Here is a 20,631-nt window from a genome sequence, read left to right as displayed (position 1 = left end):
AAGTTGAGCATGGCAGATGCTGAAGGGGTCGTTGCTTGCAGTGACCCTTGATAATACGTGGCTTGTGTGCGACGAGGAGAGCAAACTCTGGCAACCCCGGCCTGAGTGCCAGTCACACATCGTCTCCATCTCCCATGAGAAATCCCAAGGCCAATGAACACAAATCCTCACTCCAGCAGTGTGCTGTGTCCACAGAGCCCTCTCAGCTTCATTAAGAGGCGCCGTCTGGAAACTTGAGGGGATTTAGGGAGAGTCAGAGATGTAGGCTACCCCTTGGGCACCCTGACTGAAGTATTTCTAATGACTCGGTGAACCAGGTTTTTTTTTTTACTTTTTGATTCCAAGGGCACACAAATATGACGTGCGTTTTCTCCATTTTATTTTGTCTTCATTTTGTATTCATAATCACGATATCCCATTTTTTATTCTTTCACAAATCCATTTTTTATTACTTACTGCTAAAAAGACTGTCAATATAATAAAATAGGAATTGATTGATCTCATAATTTCACTAATTTATCTTTAAAAAGCATAATTTAAAAATGAAACATTTGGATTTAAAAAATCTGTAAATGTGTTAATAAATCATAAAAATACTTAACATATGACACATGAACACATTCATGAGACACATGAATTCTTAGATTTTATTTCTTCTTTCAACGAGGTTTCAGAGATGGTACTCCCCGTCATGATTATATTTCTGTCAGGACCACTACCATCAAACTGCCAGAACTAACGCTACGCTTGACTGTGTGATGCTGTGTCATTGATTTTTTTTTTTTTTTGCACTCAATAAAAGTCTTTATTTTACTGAATGTGCTTTAGTCTCTCTCTAAACCTTGCTGCCATTCCATGGCTATGCGTTTTAAAGTTCAGGGTTTTCCAATAGATGGTTTAAAGTAGAACTGTCAGTTATTATTTGCTATCAAACTATTGTTCCTGTGTGTAAAAGCATGTAAAAGCAAAAAAAAACATGTATAAGCGTCATAAAGTATGTAAATACATGTATTAATTAATATGGCAACATTCACATGCCATTATAGGAAACGCTGATTATGCAATGTGTATCAACATGAATCCTTTGCCTAATAAAAGTTAAACATCTCTGTTAGTCTAAACTCGTGTAAAAGCCCATAGTAAATGTTCATTCACGCATAAAGGCGGAGATAACTCACTAGCGCCTCCCACACGCGGTTCAATAATCGCCATCCAACCCGTCACTCCTCTAAACTTGAGGAAACCCGAAGGTAAACTTTGGGAAGGCTGCTGGAAAGTTTGTAGCAACTCAGTGTTGTTGTTCAATAAAATAATCCCTCTAAAATGAAGGACATGACTTCTGAAGCAACACAGGGAATGAAGTCTTCGCTTTGACGCGCAACGCAAAATGGACAGGACGCGCAGGTTCATTTTGGGAATAATAATAACAGGTACTGTCCACCATTGTTTTGTTCGTTTGCAAGAGCTATAGAACATTTTACGACACTGCATATTGTAGAAGTACCCGTTTGCCAACTTTACCGTCTTTTATGTACTTGTATTTATGAATGTGCTCGTGACATCAGCAGCGGGTGCGTCTTTGCTTCAGTTGTGTGTCAGACTTCTTTTATAATACTATGAAAGATTCTATTCTTAGCACTGGAAGCCAGTTTGGCACATTAGAAGGCACTCTATTGGTTAATCATAAAGGGAGGGATTTCAAAGTGTAACCACAATCAAAAGGCCTATATAACCCACTATAACATTTGCCTGGACAGCTGTTGTCCTATGCAAATACTCCCAGGCTGAATGGAATACCACAAAGACACCATGCGATCACCATGACAACAGCAGCAACTGCACAGGTAAATACCATTGTCACCCCTAGTGAAATGAGCAAACCAAGCCTTCAATATTTTCCATAAAATTCGCCGTCACCTGAAAGCGTATTTCGAAGCTGTGGTGAGGTTTGTCTACCACTGACTTGAAAGACGTGAGATGTAACACTGTGTTTACCCCTGTTGTGTTGTAAAAGCTGGGCTTCCCCCTGGGCATGACGTGAAAGTCTTGAAGCCTGACCACCTGCTGAAGAGATAAATAGGATATTAAATTAAAAGATTTTCTTATGGCATTTTTCACAAATTTTCACTGGTGTTATTGATCACCACAGAATTCTGCCAAATGCATTTGCATACACTGAGGAAAATTGGGCTGTTATGATTATAACCAAGCTTCTTTGACACTTTTAAGCCTTGTAATTTTATTTAAGAAGTGATAACGCTCCCAAGCTCAAGTTTAGCATCTCTGTATAGCAGATAATCCTCTCTGACTGAACTCGGATCATGTTATATGTGGCCAGAGGTGGTAATTAGATCCTTTTAGTTCATTCTGAAGTCAAAGCTCAAGTTTCAGTGGTTGTAGACCGGTCTTTTTTCTTGCTCAATCCTCTTGAGTTTGGCGTTTACAGTTGGCTTGTATAATGACATGCATAATATTGTAAATAAGTAAACAGACAACCCTGGTTGTGTTACTCTGTATTGTAAGGACCCACAATACATAGATATTATTTTAGTTAGAGCTTTTTTTTAACATGTATTATATTGATCGATATTGGATCTTTATTGTGTATGTTCATATAGATCACCTTTGCCATTAGCTAACATTCACATAAAGTTTAATTTTAAAAACACAAACAGCTTTGATAACACTGTTAAATGTAATCTTTAACAAATCTCAAAGTGAATATCCCTTTTTTCATGCTGTGCATTATGTACAGCAAGATGCCTAAATTCACTTGTGATATTTTAAATGACTGATTTTAGTTTTTGGTGTATTTTTTTATTTATTTAGACAAAGTATAGAATATATAAATAGTTTAGGTTTGTATTGACCTATAGTTTAAGTAACCGGCCTATTACTTTAGTATTTGTGAATTCCCACTGTATTTTACTTACCAGTTTTTATGACTAAATAGATTAATTTTATTAAACAAGGATGTTTTAAATTGATTAAAAGTGTCAGTGAAGTCTTTTGAGCTTTCTGTTCTTCCAAGAATCCTGAAAATAGTATCAAAAACAGTTATTTTGAATTGTAATAATACTTCACAATATTACTGTTTTTACTATTTTTGGTCAAATAAATACAGCCTTGGGAAGAGTCTTTCAGAAACATTAAAAAATCTTATGTGTATGTGTCTAATGGTGATATGTTTACCTATTTCAAATCTATAGATTCAAATGATGAGCACAAATGGAGTGGGCATTTTTCTAAGTGTCCAAAAGAATACAAGCATTACTGTATCCATGGTGTTTGCCGTTTTGTAAAGGAGCAGAACACTCCTTCATGCAGGTGAGACTTTGACCTGTCCCTCTCTCAACCAGTCAGATATGAAAATGTAGATTTTTCTTTTCTTTTTTTTGCACAGGTGTGAAACAGGATATATTGGCACTAGGTGTGAATATCTTGATCTTGATTATCATGTAGGAGAACGAAGGAAAATAATCATTGCATGTGTGGTCGCAGGATTGGTCTTTCTGATTCTGCTCATCGTCTTCATATGTGTCTGTACACAGTGAGTGATGTGTTACATTATTAATACTTTCATAGCTTAACAGAGTCAATCTACAGTGTTTTTAACCTTGAATGTTTTTTTTCCCTCTCTTCCTGTCTCGTTTCACAGCAAACAATATAATCCATGTAGAAGAAAGAAGAGAACAAAGGAAACAAGTGATGAAGATGAGAAGCTCAGTTCACTAAACACACGTGAAGCTTTAGCTGCTCCAGTCGGCACATCCGACACAAATGTTGTATGAAGTGAGTGTGTTTATTTCTTCTTTTACTTCATTCAGTTTGCATTAAGTATGTGGTGCATTAGGGCCACTTACTTATCAGATTATTAAACCAGTGGCTCTCAAATGGTTCAGGACTCAGATTTTACATTGGATATCAAGTGGCAACCCAGTGCACTACCATAATTGTTTATCATACAAAACAAAACAAAATATCCTTGAAAATAAACTTTAAAATAGATTCTTTTTTTTTCTTTTGTTTTTGTATTGGTAAATGCCTTTTTCTATTATTTCATGCAGTCTGCAACCAATAATTCACTGCATAAAATACACTGTGGTCAGGACAAACCATCTTTATCAGATTAAAAATTTTATCCAATTCAATTAGAAAGTGATTCGCACTCAAGCTCTATAAAACTGAATGGCAATCTTTTCATACCGTACAAGGGCATTGACCTGTCATCCTCTAGCATTTTAGAAGCACACTGCAGGCTCTAGAAGGGAAAGTATGGAAACAATAAGCAAAATGTCTGTCTGACATGTGTGGTTATTGTGACGCTGTTCAGACCTTGGTTGCCAGGCAGTCAGATCAACGTTTAGCTCAAATAGATGGGTCTAATGATCTTTTTCTTTCAGTGAAACAGTGAAGTGATCCTGCCAGTGTCGGTATTGGCGTGATTGTGGTGTGGAAATGAGGACTCGTCCTGCCGAGTGATGAAAGCAGTGCTTTACAGTAATCCTGAGTGGACTTTAAATGAACGTTGAAGATATGGTGTGTCAGGCAACCTTTGCAGGGCTCGCAAAATTTCAAAATCGCTGGTACCCCTTCGGGCAGACATTCTTCAGATTTTGGTAGCCCAAAATGAATTTAAGTAGCGCGAATAAAAAAAAAAAAAAGACATCGGCTGAACTTCACTGCGCACAAATCAGCATGATTAAAAACTTAAGTGATTGCTTTTTTTCTTCAAATAACAAGACAAGAGAGTAGGGGTGCAATGGATCACAAAATCCACGGCTCGGATCATATTAGCTGCACATTTCTTTGTGAAATTGAAATATGTCAAATAATAAAACTATAACTTGAAATGTTTAAACAAATCCCAAAACAAACAATTAAATCATACAAATAAAATGTATTTCTTCATATAAACAAACTAAGGCTTTGGCTGTGCTTTTTTCATTTAAAATCAGAGGCAACCACTACATTTTAATCACGATCCAAACAAAGATGCTAAATGCATGTTATTTAGATTGCAATTAGATTGTATAATTTCGAAATTTTTAGCAAAAACAGAATGGTCTGATTTTAGCTTTGTGAATGAGACGCAAATTTCACTCTTTGACAGCAGGTGGCGCTTATGGAACAGCAGTAGGCTGTTTATAGGCTGCTGCCCCTTTAAGACCGAATGCACGGATCCAATATAATGATGCACTTGAGATTTCTTTCACCACTGTTTACGTAAGATGTAACCGACTGTGTTTACGAGAATACTTGCTGAGACAGTTATTTTGAGATAATTTTGTGTGTATGTGTTCATTCAGATGCAAGGATATGCGAAAGAGGAATCAATTCTGTGTACGCGCATTGTCTGAAACGCGGCTCTCTGTGCGCGCAGCTCCGAATGCGCATGAATGGTTTAAAACACTTGAATGTTTAAATCGGCAAGACTTAGAAACGCGTGCAAATGATCAACTATGATCCGTTTTACCCCTACAAGCTAGTGAACAACGCAAATCAAGGAAGGAATTTTATATCACTGTTCAAGATAGCCCGTCGGGCAGGACGGTGATGCATTTTGGTAGCCCGACTGGAAAACACAATAGCCCCGGGACGTCGGGCTAGCGATTTTGCGAGCCCTGCTTTGCCATTCTATGTGCTACTGTTTACCTTATTCTTCATGCAATAACTCATTTTAAGACTTTTCAGAAGAAAAGTGGTAGATGATCTGAATGTATATGCCTTCAGAATGGCTGTAATGTGAAAGCATATCATAATTCAAATAATTGAAGAGGTGGCGTGCAATATGCTGAATGCAAACAAAGCCAATTTATGTTGGTTTAATTATAGGTCTGTTTATATTGCATATGAAGCACAGAATATTGAAATATTGCCATATTGGATTTGACAAGATAAGATATGAAGTTAAATAATAAATTGTTATATGTTTCAACAGTTTAAGGAAGTAGTTCTCCCGACATTAATGGACCAACATTTTCTCTTTTAACTTTTATTTATTTATTAACATGTACAAAGAAAATGTTTTGTTTGGTGTTAAAAGAGTATATTTTAAATTGTGAAATTTAGGGATGCACCGATACCACTTTTTCCAGTACTCGCCCGATACCGATACTTTTATTTTTGGTACTTGCCGATACCGAGTACCTATACCGATATTTTTATTGCATTTGTAAATTTTTTAAATATTGGGTAGTGGGTACAGAAACCAAAAGAGTATGTATAATGTTAGTTGGTTATTTTAATTTATCAAATAGATAGTCAAACCAACATTTATTCAGACACCTTCAACATTTCTCACATTATCACAGTTTATTCGCTATAGTTTAGAAAATGGTAATAAAATATGACAAGAACTCAGAGTTAAACTGTGTCAGAACAAATTCAGCTTGATAATGTTAGATAACTTTGATAGAAAGGTATGTAATGAATTACAATCAACCAAAAATTATTCAGACAGCTGTTAGTATGACAGTATTTAACCAACTATCAATACTTAGTCCGGCAACCCTTAGCCTCAATGACAGCCTGTAGTCTCCTGGGCATGCTGTCATCCTGCTTCATGCAAACCTCAACAATTTTTTTTTCCCAGACTTGGTCTGAATAATTTTTGGTCCCAAATTTCTATCAGTTTTACTGGTAGTCCACTGTATGAAGAATTGTTTGGTATAATTTGTCACAGTTTACTTTTTTTTGCTATCCTCACTTACATAAATGAACTATAGTGTCCTGCATAGTTTTTAATCCAAATGATGCGTGTGCTAAATGAGTGAACATCAAAGATCACACAACAGAAGTGCGCTCGCTCGCTCTCTCGCTCGCTTTCTCTCCCTACCGTTAAGTAACTTGTGCATTGTTTTACTTACTTGTTTTTGACGTATCCGACCGAACTACAAACTTTCCAGTGATGTCTGTGAGAAAGGTATATTCACTCGACAAGCTCGCGCATCTGCACCGCCGCGCGCTCAATTCACTCCGCGTGCTTTGCTTATCATCTCGCGCACATCAGCTATACAGGCGTTAATACTTAATGTTTAACAGTATATTCGTAGATATGCTTAATCTCTAATAACTCCATTCTGCTGTCTGTTGTTCTGTTGTCGGTGTTTCTTTGTCTGAATATGGCACTTATCACATGCTGTGTGGTATCGGGGCATTTTAACGAGTACAGGAGCTCAGTATCGGTATCGGTGCATCCCTAGTGAAATTACCATCAGTGTGACTTTTTGTCTTTTTTTGTTTGTTTTTTTGAGAGAGAAAGAAGTATTAGCCATAATAAATAAAAATGTTCTGCAGTCATATATTTGGTCCAAAATATTTGTAAGTGAACAAATTTTAGATAAAAAATATTAGAATACCTTTTATATATCTGTTTTCTGATGTACAGATATTTTATTCAATAATTACAAACTTTGCTGGTAAAGTTAGATGTTGCACATGCTGTTCCGATTTTTTTTTCCTTTTTGACCCAAGATATTTGAGATTTTCTTCAAATGCTATTTACTTCATACCATAAAATGTCTTTTTGAACTTGTCAGTATTTTTATTACTGTAATGTTACACAAGAAAGTTAAATTTTCTGTGGGCCTTCCAGTGGTTTTAAGAAATGCTTTTTTGTGGTATTGTAAATGCTTGCATTGTGTTCTGTTAACAAGGTGAATATGGTACATAAACCGATCATTTCTTCACACCAAGGTGGAAAATGTCCATGGAATGTGCAAGGGTGCTTAGCTAGAATAAACTGTCCACCAATCATGTTTCCAGGAAATGCTCCATCTACTTTGTTTGTTTCTTTTTTGCCCTAGTTACTTACAGCTGCCCTCAAAAACATCCAGTCTGTGGGATTATTTAACCTTTATCATTATAGATAAAGCGTTGAAGAGCCATCTTGTCTTAAGAACTTTTATTACTCATAAATGTTTGAATCCTCAGTGTGGGCTGATGCCAATAGAAGCTGGCTGTGAGCAGCATGGCTGGACCTAATGTTTCAAGCACAGCCATAAATAGCTCGCCTTTGCCTGATGTCAGGGGTTGGAGAACGACAGGAATCCAGCACCTCGGTTGGTGGGTTCTTGTGAGGCAGATATTTTTCCATGATATTTTCAATGCTGTGTCAAATGTTTCATCAGAATGTCACTTAACCAGACAACTGAATGCACTGATTTCAAACCTGTTTTCTTTATATTTTTAAAAGCTTTTAGCTTTAAAAAGAGAAAAACACTCTAAAAAGAGATTTTATAGTAATTTTTGTTGCAAGATGTAAAGGCTGTGATAGATAAGAAGATCTGAGGCTCTTTTGAGGTTCTGTTCCACCTAGCATAGCAAAGACGTGACGAATGTGTCCTTCAGCTGAATTTCCCCTGAATTAAAGCGGCAGGAAATTAAATGGGCAACCAATACAACACTCTTTCAGCAGGAGATAAGGTCTTCAGAAGCCATATGATATCTTCATCTGTGAGACCGTAAGCTCGGGAATTGGTCTGATTTGTGATCAAATCACTTTGTTTTTGTGAACTGCATCAACTGATTCATTGACAAACAGACAAAAAGTCTTATGAATAGCTTTAAGGAGAGGTAGATTTTTGTGAATAATGACTTAAATTAAGCTGTTGAACTGCTTCAGAAGACTTGAAATGTTGGTCATATGGACCGCTTTTATGGCATTTTTATGGTGCTTTTGTAATTTTGTAGATCAACAGCCCATATCCTGATTCAATTTCATAGAGTGCTGCAGGGATTACATGTTTTTGTAGGCCAAAACCTGGAAACAAGTTAGCATTTTAGAACTCACTTAGCACTTTTCAATCCTGAAGTCAGTGGGTCTTTGGTTAAATGCCTGAAATGATGTCTGTGGTTAATATAAGCTCAAAATATTTTCATGTTTTAGTCTACGGCATAAAATAAATCAGTAACATCCCCTTGTGATGTTTTTTTAAAGCTTTTACTTGTCTTGAAAAGGTGGTTGACTGCTAACGCGTGGCTAAATGGAACTACAGAGGTTGTCAGGGACATGAAACTTCATTGGGTCGAACAGATAAACTCATCTACTCACTAGTCCACTTTCATAGCCTTATTGTGTTTATAATCACATTCTGGCAAACTATTCTAATTTAGATTTTCAGGGAAAATGTTCTTGAAATTAAACACTGAAAGAATTTCTGGAAGCTCAGTGATGGTGACATTGAAGTGACCGTGGTGTAGTTCGTTTATAGCCTGTTTCTACTTTTAATACTGTCTGATGGAAAAGTCCTATGTTTTTTTTTGTTTGTTTTTTTTTGTCAGGAGAGCCAGGGTGATGCTAACTTCCTTGGCCTAAAAAAAAATAAAAAATGTCATCACTGCAGCGCTCTATTGAAAAATTCACCTCATTGCTTCAAGGAAGAAAGGATGTCATACAGGTTTGGAAAAAAAAAGGTAAAAAGACAAAACAATTAAATAATAACAGAATTTTAATTTTTGGGTGAACCATTCCTTTAAATGTTAAAACTCCTTGTCAGGATACAAGTAGTTTTAACAGTAAGTGGATACACTGCCATCTACAGGATGACATGATAATTTCTCGTGCATCAATAGCCAATGAACAGCATTTTGGTCTTTATAAAAAAAAAAGCTGATTACCATTTTTTTCTTTTGTCTCCATACACACTTTCATAATCTTGGAACGGCTGAAAGTCCATCTGCTTTTTGTCAGAGAGCTGTGGAGTGCTTGACCAGAACCCAGCATTGCACTTGTAGCAGGTGGCTTTGAGTAATTGACCATGCTTTGACCCAGAAGATCTGGATCCGGTCCATTTGGCAGACTCTAAATTGTATGGTTTAAACCTGGTTCTTTATATTACTCTCAAGGTCTTTTGATCTTGACATGGTCTTAAAGGTGAGTGATGTTTCATTCCTTCTCATGGTTCTAGTGTGTAGCAGTATATATGGGAATGTCAGCATGACTCACCACACATTATATAAGGACAAAGAACAGACCTGGAGGAGGTGACTGCAGGTGACTGCAATTCCCTACAATAACAAGTGATCAATACAGTAATGGAGGGTTAAATTAAAAAGTCAGTGAATGTCAAGGTTATTTGAAAGTGCTGTTATTTTTAGGCAATAATGTGAAAGGTTTTAAATGGAGTGTGATTTAATATTAATTTACCAAAAAGGCACACTAGGGTGCATGCCAACAAGCGGTGATGCTGTCTTGATTAAAAATACCAAATATTAAAAAGAGCTATATATGAAGAAACATTTGAAATATATATAATTTTATTGTTTGTTGTAGGATAAATATTGCGAGCTTCTATAACTGCACAGTTATGAGGTGTACAGCACTAGTGCTGCTTTTATTGCATTGTCATGGTAACAACTAACATCTTCAGAAATGCTGTTTATTTTCAGAGACAGACAAATAAACCTGTGTCCTTTCACAATCACTAATAATTTCTCTAATCACTAAATAACATGCCATTTATTTATATTTTTAGTCGGAAAAGGAGGACATCTAAATCAATGATTCTTAACCAGGGGTCGGGCCCATTAAGGGGCCTTCACAAACTTCCAAATTTTTTTTAAATGATTGGATTATTTAAATATTAAAATAATTGAATGTAAGTAAAATAGCTAAACATCAAAGTGTACAACATGTACTGATATTATATTACTTAAATTAAAAAGTTGTTGAAACTTGGTTACACCATAATCAAAGTTCATTTTAATTTATTGACACTTCTAGTTTCTATAATAAACGTTTTTAGTAGAAAACAACTTTAGACATTTACAATTTATTGGTGCTTTGAAAATATCTCTGCTGAATAAAAACATACAGCGATACATGTGGGTTGCTGCATACGATAAAAAAAATATTATTTAAACAAAGATGTGCATGATAAATCATAACCAATTATTATAAAAAAAACACAGTCTAGCTTTTTATTTGTCTCAGTATAGAACTGTTTTTGTTTGACTCGTCAAAGAACAGTAATCACTAGCACAGTAGTCATTTATTCAGAAAATTGCTAAGCACAGTGAACAAGGGGAATATGTTTTGTGTTGTGAACCATCAGTGAATTTTTAAACACATCCGACACACTATCACTTAATTACGAGGATGTCAGCTGCAGAGATGACTTTGTATCTAAGCAGCTGGGGATGTATTTAGTTTGCTTCTCATAAAAGCATTTATAGCCATCATATTTACACAGACAGCAGCAACTGGTCGCGGTGACCAGTTATGCATTCACAATTCACATCAAGCTATGCTTTTTCAGCCAAGGTAAGATTCATTGTCGCTTTGATACTTTTGAAATGACTTTTGTTTGCTGAAATCACAGACTGAGAATTAATTGTTTTCCTTTGTCAGCTCTCTGTTGTCTGAAATTGACCTAACTGCACCCTGCTGTATATAGTAATACCACAATTAAAAAATCAGATTCATCGTTGTGCTGGTAAATGGTACAATGACAGGTGAGAGCATCATGTGGAGCATGTGGAGCATCAGGGGACAAGTGTAAAATCACAATTTTAGATTAGGACATTGGACAATGTCTCAAAAACAAGACAATCTGTTGTACGAAAACACTGACTGCTCGAATAAAGCAATATTTTTTAAATAGGAAAGTGTGTTGCACTAAGTATGTAATTGTTTGTGCTGCTCATGTTAACACAGACGTCATATGGTGTAATGTGAGATAGGTGTTGCTCAGTATTCTTAATTGGCTCAGAAATCATGCTGACATCGTGTGAGGAAGAGCAACTGATTTGGCATCTAAGTGAGATTTCCTACATGGCACAGATGCACAATTTTTCTGACACCTTTTAGTTTAAATGTCAGTGTGGCATCCATGTACGCCATCACATAGGAGAGACTGGGGTAAGTTGAGCCAGTGGATAAGTTGACCCACCACCTGTATCTTGGCAACTGTACACTTTTACTGTCATGTGATCTTGTATTTTGGAGCCACCCATCATTTCTGCCAGACTGTGAAAAGGAGAAACAAATGGTAGGGGTGGAATTTTTTTCCATTTTCCCTTATCTTGAGGACCACATAAGTAAAAAATGACACATCTTACCCCACTCTCCCCTAATGTAATTTTAAACCATTTTTTTTCTCTGTGTGTAAATGTTTTATCCTGAAATAAGTGTGATCACATGGTTGTTTGGCTTGAGGCACAGATCTATGGAGTGAATGCTGGAGTTTAAATTAGTATTACCTTTGGCATCAAATACAAAGTTCTGTCATGAAACTTTAGATGGTGCAACTGATTGGTTCTTTTGTATCAGCAGCCAATGAACTACACATAGTGCACATTCTAACTAGTGTTAAGTCAGTCGGCATGGTAGCCAAGGCACACATAGCCATGGGCCAGTAGTGTTAAGCTGGTCGGCATGGTAGCCCAGGCACACATAGATAGTTATACATGCGGTTCACATGGCTCTTTGAAGCAGCAGCAGTGCATATGTCTTGGCAATAGATCTGCTTGTTTGGGGGGTATTTGTTCTATTCTGACCTGTTTTCGTTCTTTCCATATGTGTGAATATATGCATGTCCGCTGATGCAGGAGTTTATATTCTTACACTCAGCGACATGCATTTATTTGGCTGTATTGTCCATTTCTGTGTCTCCTGCTTTGTTGGGGGGGTTGTCTCATATATGTTATATGTGCAGCAGCAGTATTTCTTACATGCTCACAGCAGCATGTCATGGATGTATTGGCAGTAGCAAGTCTCGGTACACTGAAAGCCCGTTCAGAACCAAATGATGGATGATAGATAATGAGATGGAGCAAGTAGAAGAAAGCCATTTACTTTGGTTACTGTTTCCCAAGGGCCACCAAGGAACACTCAGTGATCCACAGCTAATACACATACTGTATGCTATTGTAGAAAACTTTACCAGCATCTGAACATCCTCTCTAGCATCTCCACACCTGCTTTGATCTCAGCTGTATAGGTGCATAAATACTAATTGTCCTGTTTTTGTAAGACAGAGAAGGAAGATCTTTTAGCTGAACCAGACATTCCAACATCTCTCTTTCCATCATAGATGTGTGGGGGTTTTGTGCGTTACTATGTAGGTGAATGTTCTCTTTCCTTTATTCCAACTATTTCACACACATTTTTGTCACTACTTCTTGCAGAATGGATGATGTAATCTTCCCAAAGGATCAAAGGCAGTGTTTGATCCATCCTGACCCCTGCTGAACCCCCAGCACATCTGGATAAAGAACAGAAAGTAGTTCCCTTCCTTAACAAGACAGACCTGCTCTAAAATTGGTTTTAAGATGCTTAATAGTTATTATTACTGCTGTCTTTCATTTTTAACAAGCTTTTACACATTTCTTATCCCCTCCGACCACAATCATCGTCAATCATCAAAACTGAACTAAGCCCACAAAAATGCATGGAATGTTTTTTTTTTAAATACTTCACTGCATTTGTCCTCTGTTGCTTTCATGTGATTATGTGATTTTATGTTGCTTTTTTGTGATGCATGCTGCTGCTCACCCCCATGAATGCACAGATGGAAACACAAAGAACATTGTGACAGTAATCACTAAAGCCAAAAGGTGCTCGGTGAGACAGAGGCTGTGTGATCTGAATTTTAAACATACAGGTGCATGTGAAAAAGTTTTTTTTTTTTTTACATCATAATTTTTTAGTAATGTAACAAGCATTTCAAGTAGTCAGGTGCGGTTTAAAAAGTATTTACAGACCCTACTGTCTTGTTGGCTGGCTCACACTGCCCCAACAGACACCAGTAAACATCTTTGTTGGTGTTTTTTGCGGTAGTATCAAAAAAGGTTTTTTTGTTCTCAAAGGAAAACGAGAGCGTGAGAGATTTAGTTTAGTTTAGTTTATTACCCACACTGTAAAAAAAATTCTGTAGTTTTTACAAAATAATTTTGGCAGCTGTGGTTGCCAGAATAATTTTGTAAAAAATACAGAAAAACTGTAAACACATTTACGGCCAAAAACTGTAAAGTTTACAGTATAAAACTGTAATTTACAAACAAGAAAATTTGAATGTAAACCAGTAAATTCAACAATGCACACTGCTATTAAAATCTGTTTTCTACCTTTAACATACTGACAACCACCATAATAATGCAGGTGGTAAAAGAGAAAGCCACATGAAGAATCAAAGCTCATCACAAGTAGCTTCGCCACAAGCAGAAGTATATACTAATATATAGAAGGTGCACAGAGTCATTCATGCAAACACAAAACACCATCATGGTAACACACATGATACTTAAATAATGCATTAAACTTTCATTAAACAACAGAAAATGTAACAAAGCCCAAATATACATAACAAAAACTATTAAAAAAACTTAATATCAGTTTACAGTTTTTGACTGTAAATTATGCATTTATTTGTTATTTTTACTTCTAAAAACTGTCAAATTAACAGCATTTTACTGTAAAATTACATGAAATGTCTGGTTAGATATTTTACAGTTTTTCCCTGTATATAGTACGGGAATTTACTCTTAACCTATTAACATTTTTTTTTCCGTAGCATTTTTACAAAATTTTACAGTTAAAATTACACTTATTTTTTTACAGTGCAGAGTATCTATATAACAGTGAAATAACATCTGCGAAACTTCATAAAGGAATGAAAAGAGCAGGACTGTGAATTGGCACAATCTTTTGATCCCGGAGTAATGACTAATTAACTGTGGAGATCTTCAAGAATATTAAACACCCCTGAATAATTTCTGAACAGTGGACAGCATGAGTAATCACAAATATCAAATTAATTTAAACATTTCCCTTTAATATACACTCTAACTGCTCAGATATGTCAGAAGCTCTGTTCACGACAAAGGGGATTTATTAATTTATTATTATATTAATATGTTCAAAAGTACTAATGTGCATAAGAAAATATCACTCTGAGTTAACATAGTGCATGCAATTGTTCTACATATTCCACAGTCATCATAATTCAGTCATGCATGACTGATGAAAGATGTTGAGGAAGAGAGAATGGTAATGATGTTGAACTCTTTTTGAACCTGGGGAGAATGTAATCACAGGCAGGTTAATCTCAAATTAAGAATGTCCTGCTTAAATTACTGTCCTGTCTTTATAGGACAGTGCACACCAATAAACACAGCTAAGTGTAAATGTCACAATATAGCTATCCCAATGTTGCATTCAAATTATAACAAATTATCAACATTTGCAGTTGGTTGTTCAAAGAACAAGAAAAAATGAATGTGTAAACATCACTGTTACATACTTATATTGTATTATATCACTGTTATCGAAGATTATTCATGCCAGATTAAATAATTTAACATTTGTTTGTTAATAAATTAATATAGAAAAAGAATATATTATTAATATAGATTATACATAAAATATAGAAATTTGATTTTTTTTTCCACTTATCTGCATATTATAGTATGTAGATGCTTCTGTTCCTGTTCAATTAAAATTTTATTCACAGATTCAGTTTGTCCATTTTAATATATCAGGTAGATTTTTCAGTTCAACTAGTTATGAAGTGAATCATTATCTTAATATGTAACCTTGTGAATGTTTCTAGTACAGTCAGTAGCCTACTTACACATCAAATATTAGATGCACAGAAAGGTTCTTCATAAAATCGCAAAGTAAGATCTCTCCTGAGACATTTCTATAATTTGAAAGAGCTGTGCAATTTTTGATGAAAAATACATATGAATGAGAAAGGCTGAGGACCTTTGAGAGACTTGTTACCTAATCTGAACTGTTGCTGAAATTCCACCACTGCTGGGGAATGTTATACAGCGGGAGGCTTTTTTTTTTTTTAGCTAAAAGCTCTGTAAGATATGTGAGCATGATCTAGGAGGATAAAACGAATATAAAGCCTCAAGGTCCTCTGCCCAAATAAAGATTCGTTTGGGCTAATTAAACAGATCAAAACAAATGTCCTGATTGCTTATTTGGGAATGTTTACAGCTTATGAAAATCAAACCCTTCCCAGGTCTTCTGGAGCATACTGCTTTATGAATTTCAAGACAACCCAGACTGAATGTGTAAATGTCAACCACACACTCTTACTGAATTACAACACTGGCAGAGATGCTCATCTCCAGTTGATTGCAAAGTTTTTATAATTTTCAAGTGTTTTTATTTTGTTTAATTCACTACAAGACTGATTTTTGTTTGGTATGCAGCTCTCACAAATTGGCATTAAACATTGTTATATATCAAAATAAAGCATAATTTTCATATAAAAAGGCAATGTGACAGACCTAAAAGCCATTGTCATAATGAAAGAAAAACATCTTCTTTTTTTTTTATGTTTATGGCACACAATAACCAAGATATAAACTGAAGTGCCATGTATATAATCCCTATGCCAGCTATTCTGTGTGTGCTTGCGATGTTCCTGCTTGTACATAATTGGCACGTGCAGTGTAGTGTTGGGACGAATATGAAGGAATTGATTCCTTGTTCTCTGCTTGGCCATTTAAAATGAATCCCCAATTCCCAATTTAATTCCCAATATTGACGAACAATGTGGCATCCAAATGATTCCATGATGATTCTCTATGAGAAATTCATTGTTTTTGTCATTATTGGCAATCATAGCTTTTGATTTTTACTTAGAACAAACACACCTATAGATTTAAATGTCACACTTCATAAACAGGAGATGGCAATGCAGTACTTCTGGACTCTTTGGGGATTATGTCGAAAATGTCAGAACAAAGAACATTCTTTTTATTGTTTTCATTTGTTCCTTTTCGTCTTCTTTTTTGCTGTGCTACGTAACCACACACATTGTTTCTAAGCAACCATGACAAGTGCTCTGCTTCAAAACTATTGAGCTGCCTACAGAGGAAGCATTTTAGGGCATAATAGGTGGTCAATTCTAAAAGGTTAGCAACTTGCCTTAGCATTTCAGCCATATTCTGAGGCTTTATCACAGTGGAAAATCTTACAAAGTATTTGTGTATTTAATTATTATGAGCAAACTGCTATTTGTGTGAGTTGCTGCCTATGTAAAGCATTTCAAATCAGTTGCTTAAGAGCAGTGTTGGGGAAAGTTACTTTAAAATGTAATGCATGACAACATTGTATTACTCCCTAAAAAAGTAACGAATTATGTTACTTAGCTACTTTTTATGGTAAGTAATGTGTTAAATTACTTTTGCATTACTTTTTAAATCTGGGAGGGGCTTGCTTGTTTGTTTTAAATGCAAAAAGTTCTATTTTTGGCAAATGTAAAAAGCCTTTTCACACCAAAATTGAAAAGAATAAGCCTCAGGCTGAAGGAAATGTAAATTCACATCTGTACAGTGATGTGCGCAGCTCAGACAAACCTTTCTGCTGTGATGCCAATATGGATTTTATGAAGAAAAAAAAGAAAAAAAAAGAAAGAAACACAAATGTTATGTTTATCTAAAGTCTTTTAGCTTATTAGTATGGCTGAACTGAATCATCGAAGGTCGGCAGCAAAGACATTGGTTAAAAAAATGGGATTAAATACATGAAGGATATTTGTAATTTTTACATATTTAATTATTGTAGGTTTGTCATAATCTGAGTTTGTATTTCACTGTTTTTATTCATTTTGAGGAATACTGATTCTGTGCAAGCGAGACGAGTAAATGCATGTTCACATTTAGTCTAGAACTATAGTAACTATACTATAGTATAGTCATGTTTACACAGCGCACACTGAGCTTACTCCTGATTTCTCTCAGCATGGGGACAGGAGAACTGTCAGTCAATAAACTGGAAAACAAAGTAACTGGCATTACTTGTTTGAAAAGGTAACTCAGATATTTTCTTGTAAATTAAAACGTAATGTGTTACTTTTCTAGTTACTTGAAAAAGTAATCTGATTTTGTAACTCACGTTACTTGTAATACGTTACCCCCAACACTGCTTATGAGGGTATGTGATGATTAGGATGCTACCTATGTAGGCGGTAAGCAGCATGGCAGCTCACTAGATTTTGGAACAGAGCTAATGTCAAAAAGAAAATGTTTCTCGTTGGAGCAAGTATTGTTCTACTCCTTGGCAAAGAAATGCTTTGTTGTACTGAATATACTGCATTATATCTTTGTGGTAATCTAACGGTTTCTAAGCCCAAAGAAGGTGAAAATGATGATTTCCGATGTCTAATTTCATTATGAGAAATGCAGCAAATGAATGAGAATCTTCCAAAGCAATACATTCTATCCACAAAACATCAGGGATGTCAAACATAAATAGATGCTTTTGTGCTGAGTTGAAGCCATTGAATTTACCAACTCAAATAAGACTTACATTAGTTAAATGACTTCTAGAGTCTCTTCTGTCCTCAAAGAGAGGGCGCTTCTCATTTTCATCAGTTCATTATTCAGCCACAAGTCATGTCAGCTCCTTTCATCTGAAGGTTTCTTTCATGAACCAACAAGAAATTATAAGAAAAACTAGGCCTTGAGAATAAGGTTGATTTGAATTGCCTCGACACTGCTGGAAGTCTGACAATGAATTCAAAATGACTCTGCAAAGTTACTGTCATGTTGTTTTGGCTGTGTTGATTTGAAACTTTATACCTGTAAGATGGGAGGTGTTAATTGTGACAACACTGTCTGAATCATTTGGATATAAAACCCAGAAACACTTTAGACAGAAAGTGGTGGTTTGGATAACATCTTGATTTACAGTATGTGTTGCAGAACAATAAATGCTGTATATGAATGTGTCATGATGATGTACTTCACTGGCACTAAAAAAAAATAGAGCCAACTGTTTTCATGTTTGTGGGTTTGATATGGGGTTTTCAAAGGAATACTTCACATAAAAATGAACATTTTCTAACAGTTTACTTACCCCCTGGCCATCCAAGATGCAGATGTGTTTCTTCATCTGAACAGATTTGGAGAAATTTAGAATTACATAATTTTCTCACCGATGGATCCTCTGCAGTGAATGGGTGCCATCAAAATGAGCTACCCGGTCTCATGGCAAATACGTCCCTGGGGGCACATTTTTGCAAGACGCGAAATACGTACCAATAAGTACATATCACTGCAGTTTCCAAAAAAAATGAACACTAGAGGCAGTAAAACTCCGAAACCTTTTAAATTATTTTCACAGTATGATTTACAGAGTTTCGATTAATAAAGCCTAATTTTCGCACAATTACTTGAAGAGTATTATGTTGTGACTTCAAAACATTTTTAATATGCTGGGAGATTTGAAAACTGATGCTTTTAATTGTTAGCACTGCACATATCCAGCTTCATATCAATGGGTTTTCATAGACGATAGGTTTGTACGGTAGCTCACGGAGTACGGAGATGTACTTGAGCGGTGAGGAGCTCCAGGTCGAGTCCCGTGTAACTACGGTTCGACAAAACAGTTCAAATCTACACATAAGGAAGTTAAAATGGCACGGTTGCATCAAAAAATGTGTTTTTATATCAGTTTTGCATTTGTTAACACTATCGGGTAGGTTTAGGGTTGGGTTTGGTGTAGGGCATATTTCCAACACGACAGAGCATTAACTTTTAGCGACAGTCCCCGGATATTTGAATTCTGAATCGCCGCAATACGTACCTGAAGAAACGTAATAAAAACACAGCAATACGTACCTATATCAACGTAATAAAAACGTGCCAGGGTTCATGTATTGAACCCGTGGTTTAGCGGCACTCAGTGGACATTTCTCTTTGAAACTGCGGCGAAACGTGCAGTAAGGTACGTAAAAACGGTGTTGCAGAAATGTACACAGACGTACGTATTTTTATGAGACTGGGTTGCAAATGAGCGTTCAAACAGCTGATAAAAACATCACAATAATCCACAAATGCTAAGAAAATACTCACAGAGCAAAGAGAATTACTTAGAATCTTCGTGACATGTTAGGCCAACAACATTCCAAATGTTTTCCAATTAGCCTTACGGGGTTGCCTGAACAAGACATTTCATACCATAGAATGTTGCTGATTTGCGAACTCCCAGTATGCACTGCAGCATGAATAAATTATAGTGTCATAAGCAGTGTTGGGGAAAGTTACTTTTAAAAGTAATGCATTACAATATTGCGTTACTCCATAAAAAAAGTAACTAATTATGTTACTTAGTAAGTATAACTAAGGCAAGTATAAAAGCCTTTTCACACCAAAAGTAAAATGAATAAGCCTCAGGCTGAAGGGAAAGTAAATTTACGTCTGTACAGTAGAATGCAGAAGAAGTCATTTCAACACACTTCAGCAATAAAAAAATACACACAAATGTTTGTCTAGAGTAATTTTTGCTTGTTAGTATGGTTGAACTGGATCATCGAAGGTCAGAAGCAAAGACATTGGTTAATAGAATGGGATTAAATACATAAAGGATATTTGTGTTGTTTAACATTTAATTATTGCAGGTTTGCATCATATTCTGAGTTGCATTCTTTTTATTAATTTTGAGGAATACTGAATCTGTTTTTTTTTTGTGAGTGAGATGAATTAATGCATATTCATATTTATTTTAGAACTACAGTAACATCTTCTGAATTCTCTCAACATGGGGACAGGAGAGCTGTCAATCAATAAATTGGAGAAAAAAAAAGTAACTTGCGTTACTTATTTGAAAAAGTAACTCAGATATTCTCTTGTAAATTAAAAAGTAATGCGTTACTTTACTAGTTACTT

General features: G+C 35.6%; 1 protein-coding gene across 1 annotated transcript; it reads left to right on the top strand.

Annotated features, from left to right (window-relative positions):
* The first annotated feature begins 1,199 nt into the window (after positions 1-1,199).
* LOC107703511 (probetacellulin-like) lies at positions 1,200-4,582 on the top strand. The gene is made up of 6 exons (XM_016506142.1): positions 1,200-1,430; positions 1,758-1,844; positions 3,210-3,327; positions 3,404-3,550; positions 3,659-3,792; positions 4,404-4,582. Exons 1-5 carry the CDS (start codon positions 1,388-1,390, stop codon positions 3,789-3,791), a joined length of 528 nt encoding a protein of 175 aa, XP_016361628.1. The 5' UTR covers positions 1,200-1,387; the 3' UTR covers position 3,792; positions 4,404-4,582.
* The last annotated feature ends 16,049 nt before the right edge of the window (positions 4,583-20,631 follow it).

Source organism: Sinocyclocheilus anshuiensis, unplaced genomic scaffold (genome assembly GCF_001515605.1).
Source record: "Sinocyclocheilus anshuiensis isolate Anshui unplaced genomic scaffold, SAMN03320099.WGS_v1.1 scaffold330, whole genome shotgun sequence".
In the NCBI taxonomy this organism is placed as follows: Eukaryota; Metazoa; Chordata; class Actinopteri; order Cypriniformes; family Cyprinidae; genus Sinocyclocheilus; species Sinocyclocheilus anshuiensis.
Note: the sequence above shows the minus strand (reverse complement) of the source record. Positions and strands in the feature narration are given on the sequence as shown.

Excerpts from the sequence above, each read along its gene's own strand:
- LOC107703511 (XM_016506142.1), top strand. The coding sequence starts at position 1,388 with ATGGACAGGACGCGCAGGTTCATTTTGGGAATAATAATAACAG. Across the intron at positions 1,431-1,757 it reads TTTGGGAATAATAATAACAG|CTGTTGTCCTATGCAAATAC; the intron begins GTACTGTCCACC and ends TTGCCTGGACAG. Across the intron at positions 3,328-3,403 it reads CAGAACACTCCTTCATGCAG|GTGTGAAACAGGATATATTG; the intron begins GTGAGACTTTGA and ends TTTTTTGCACAG.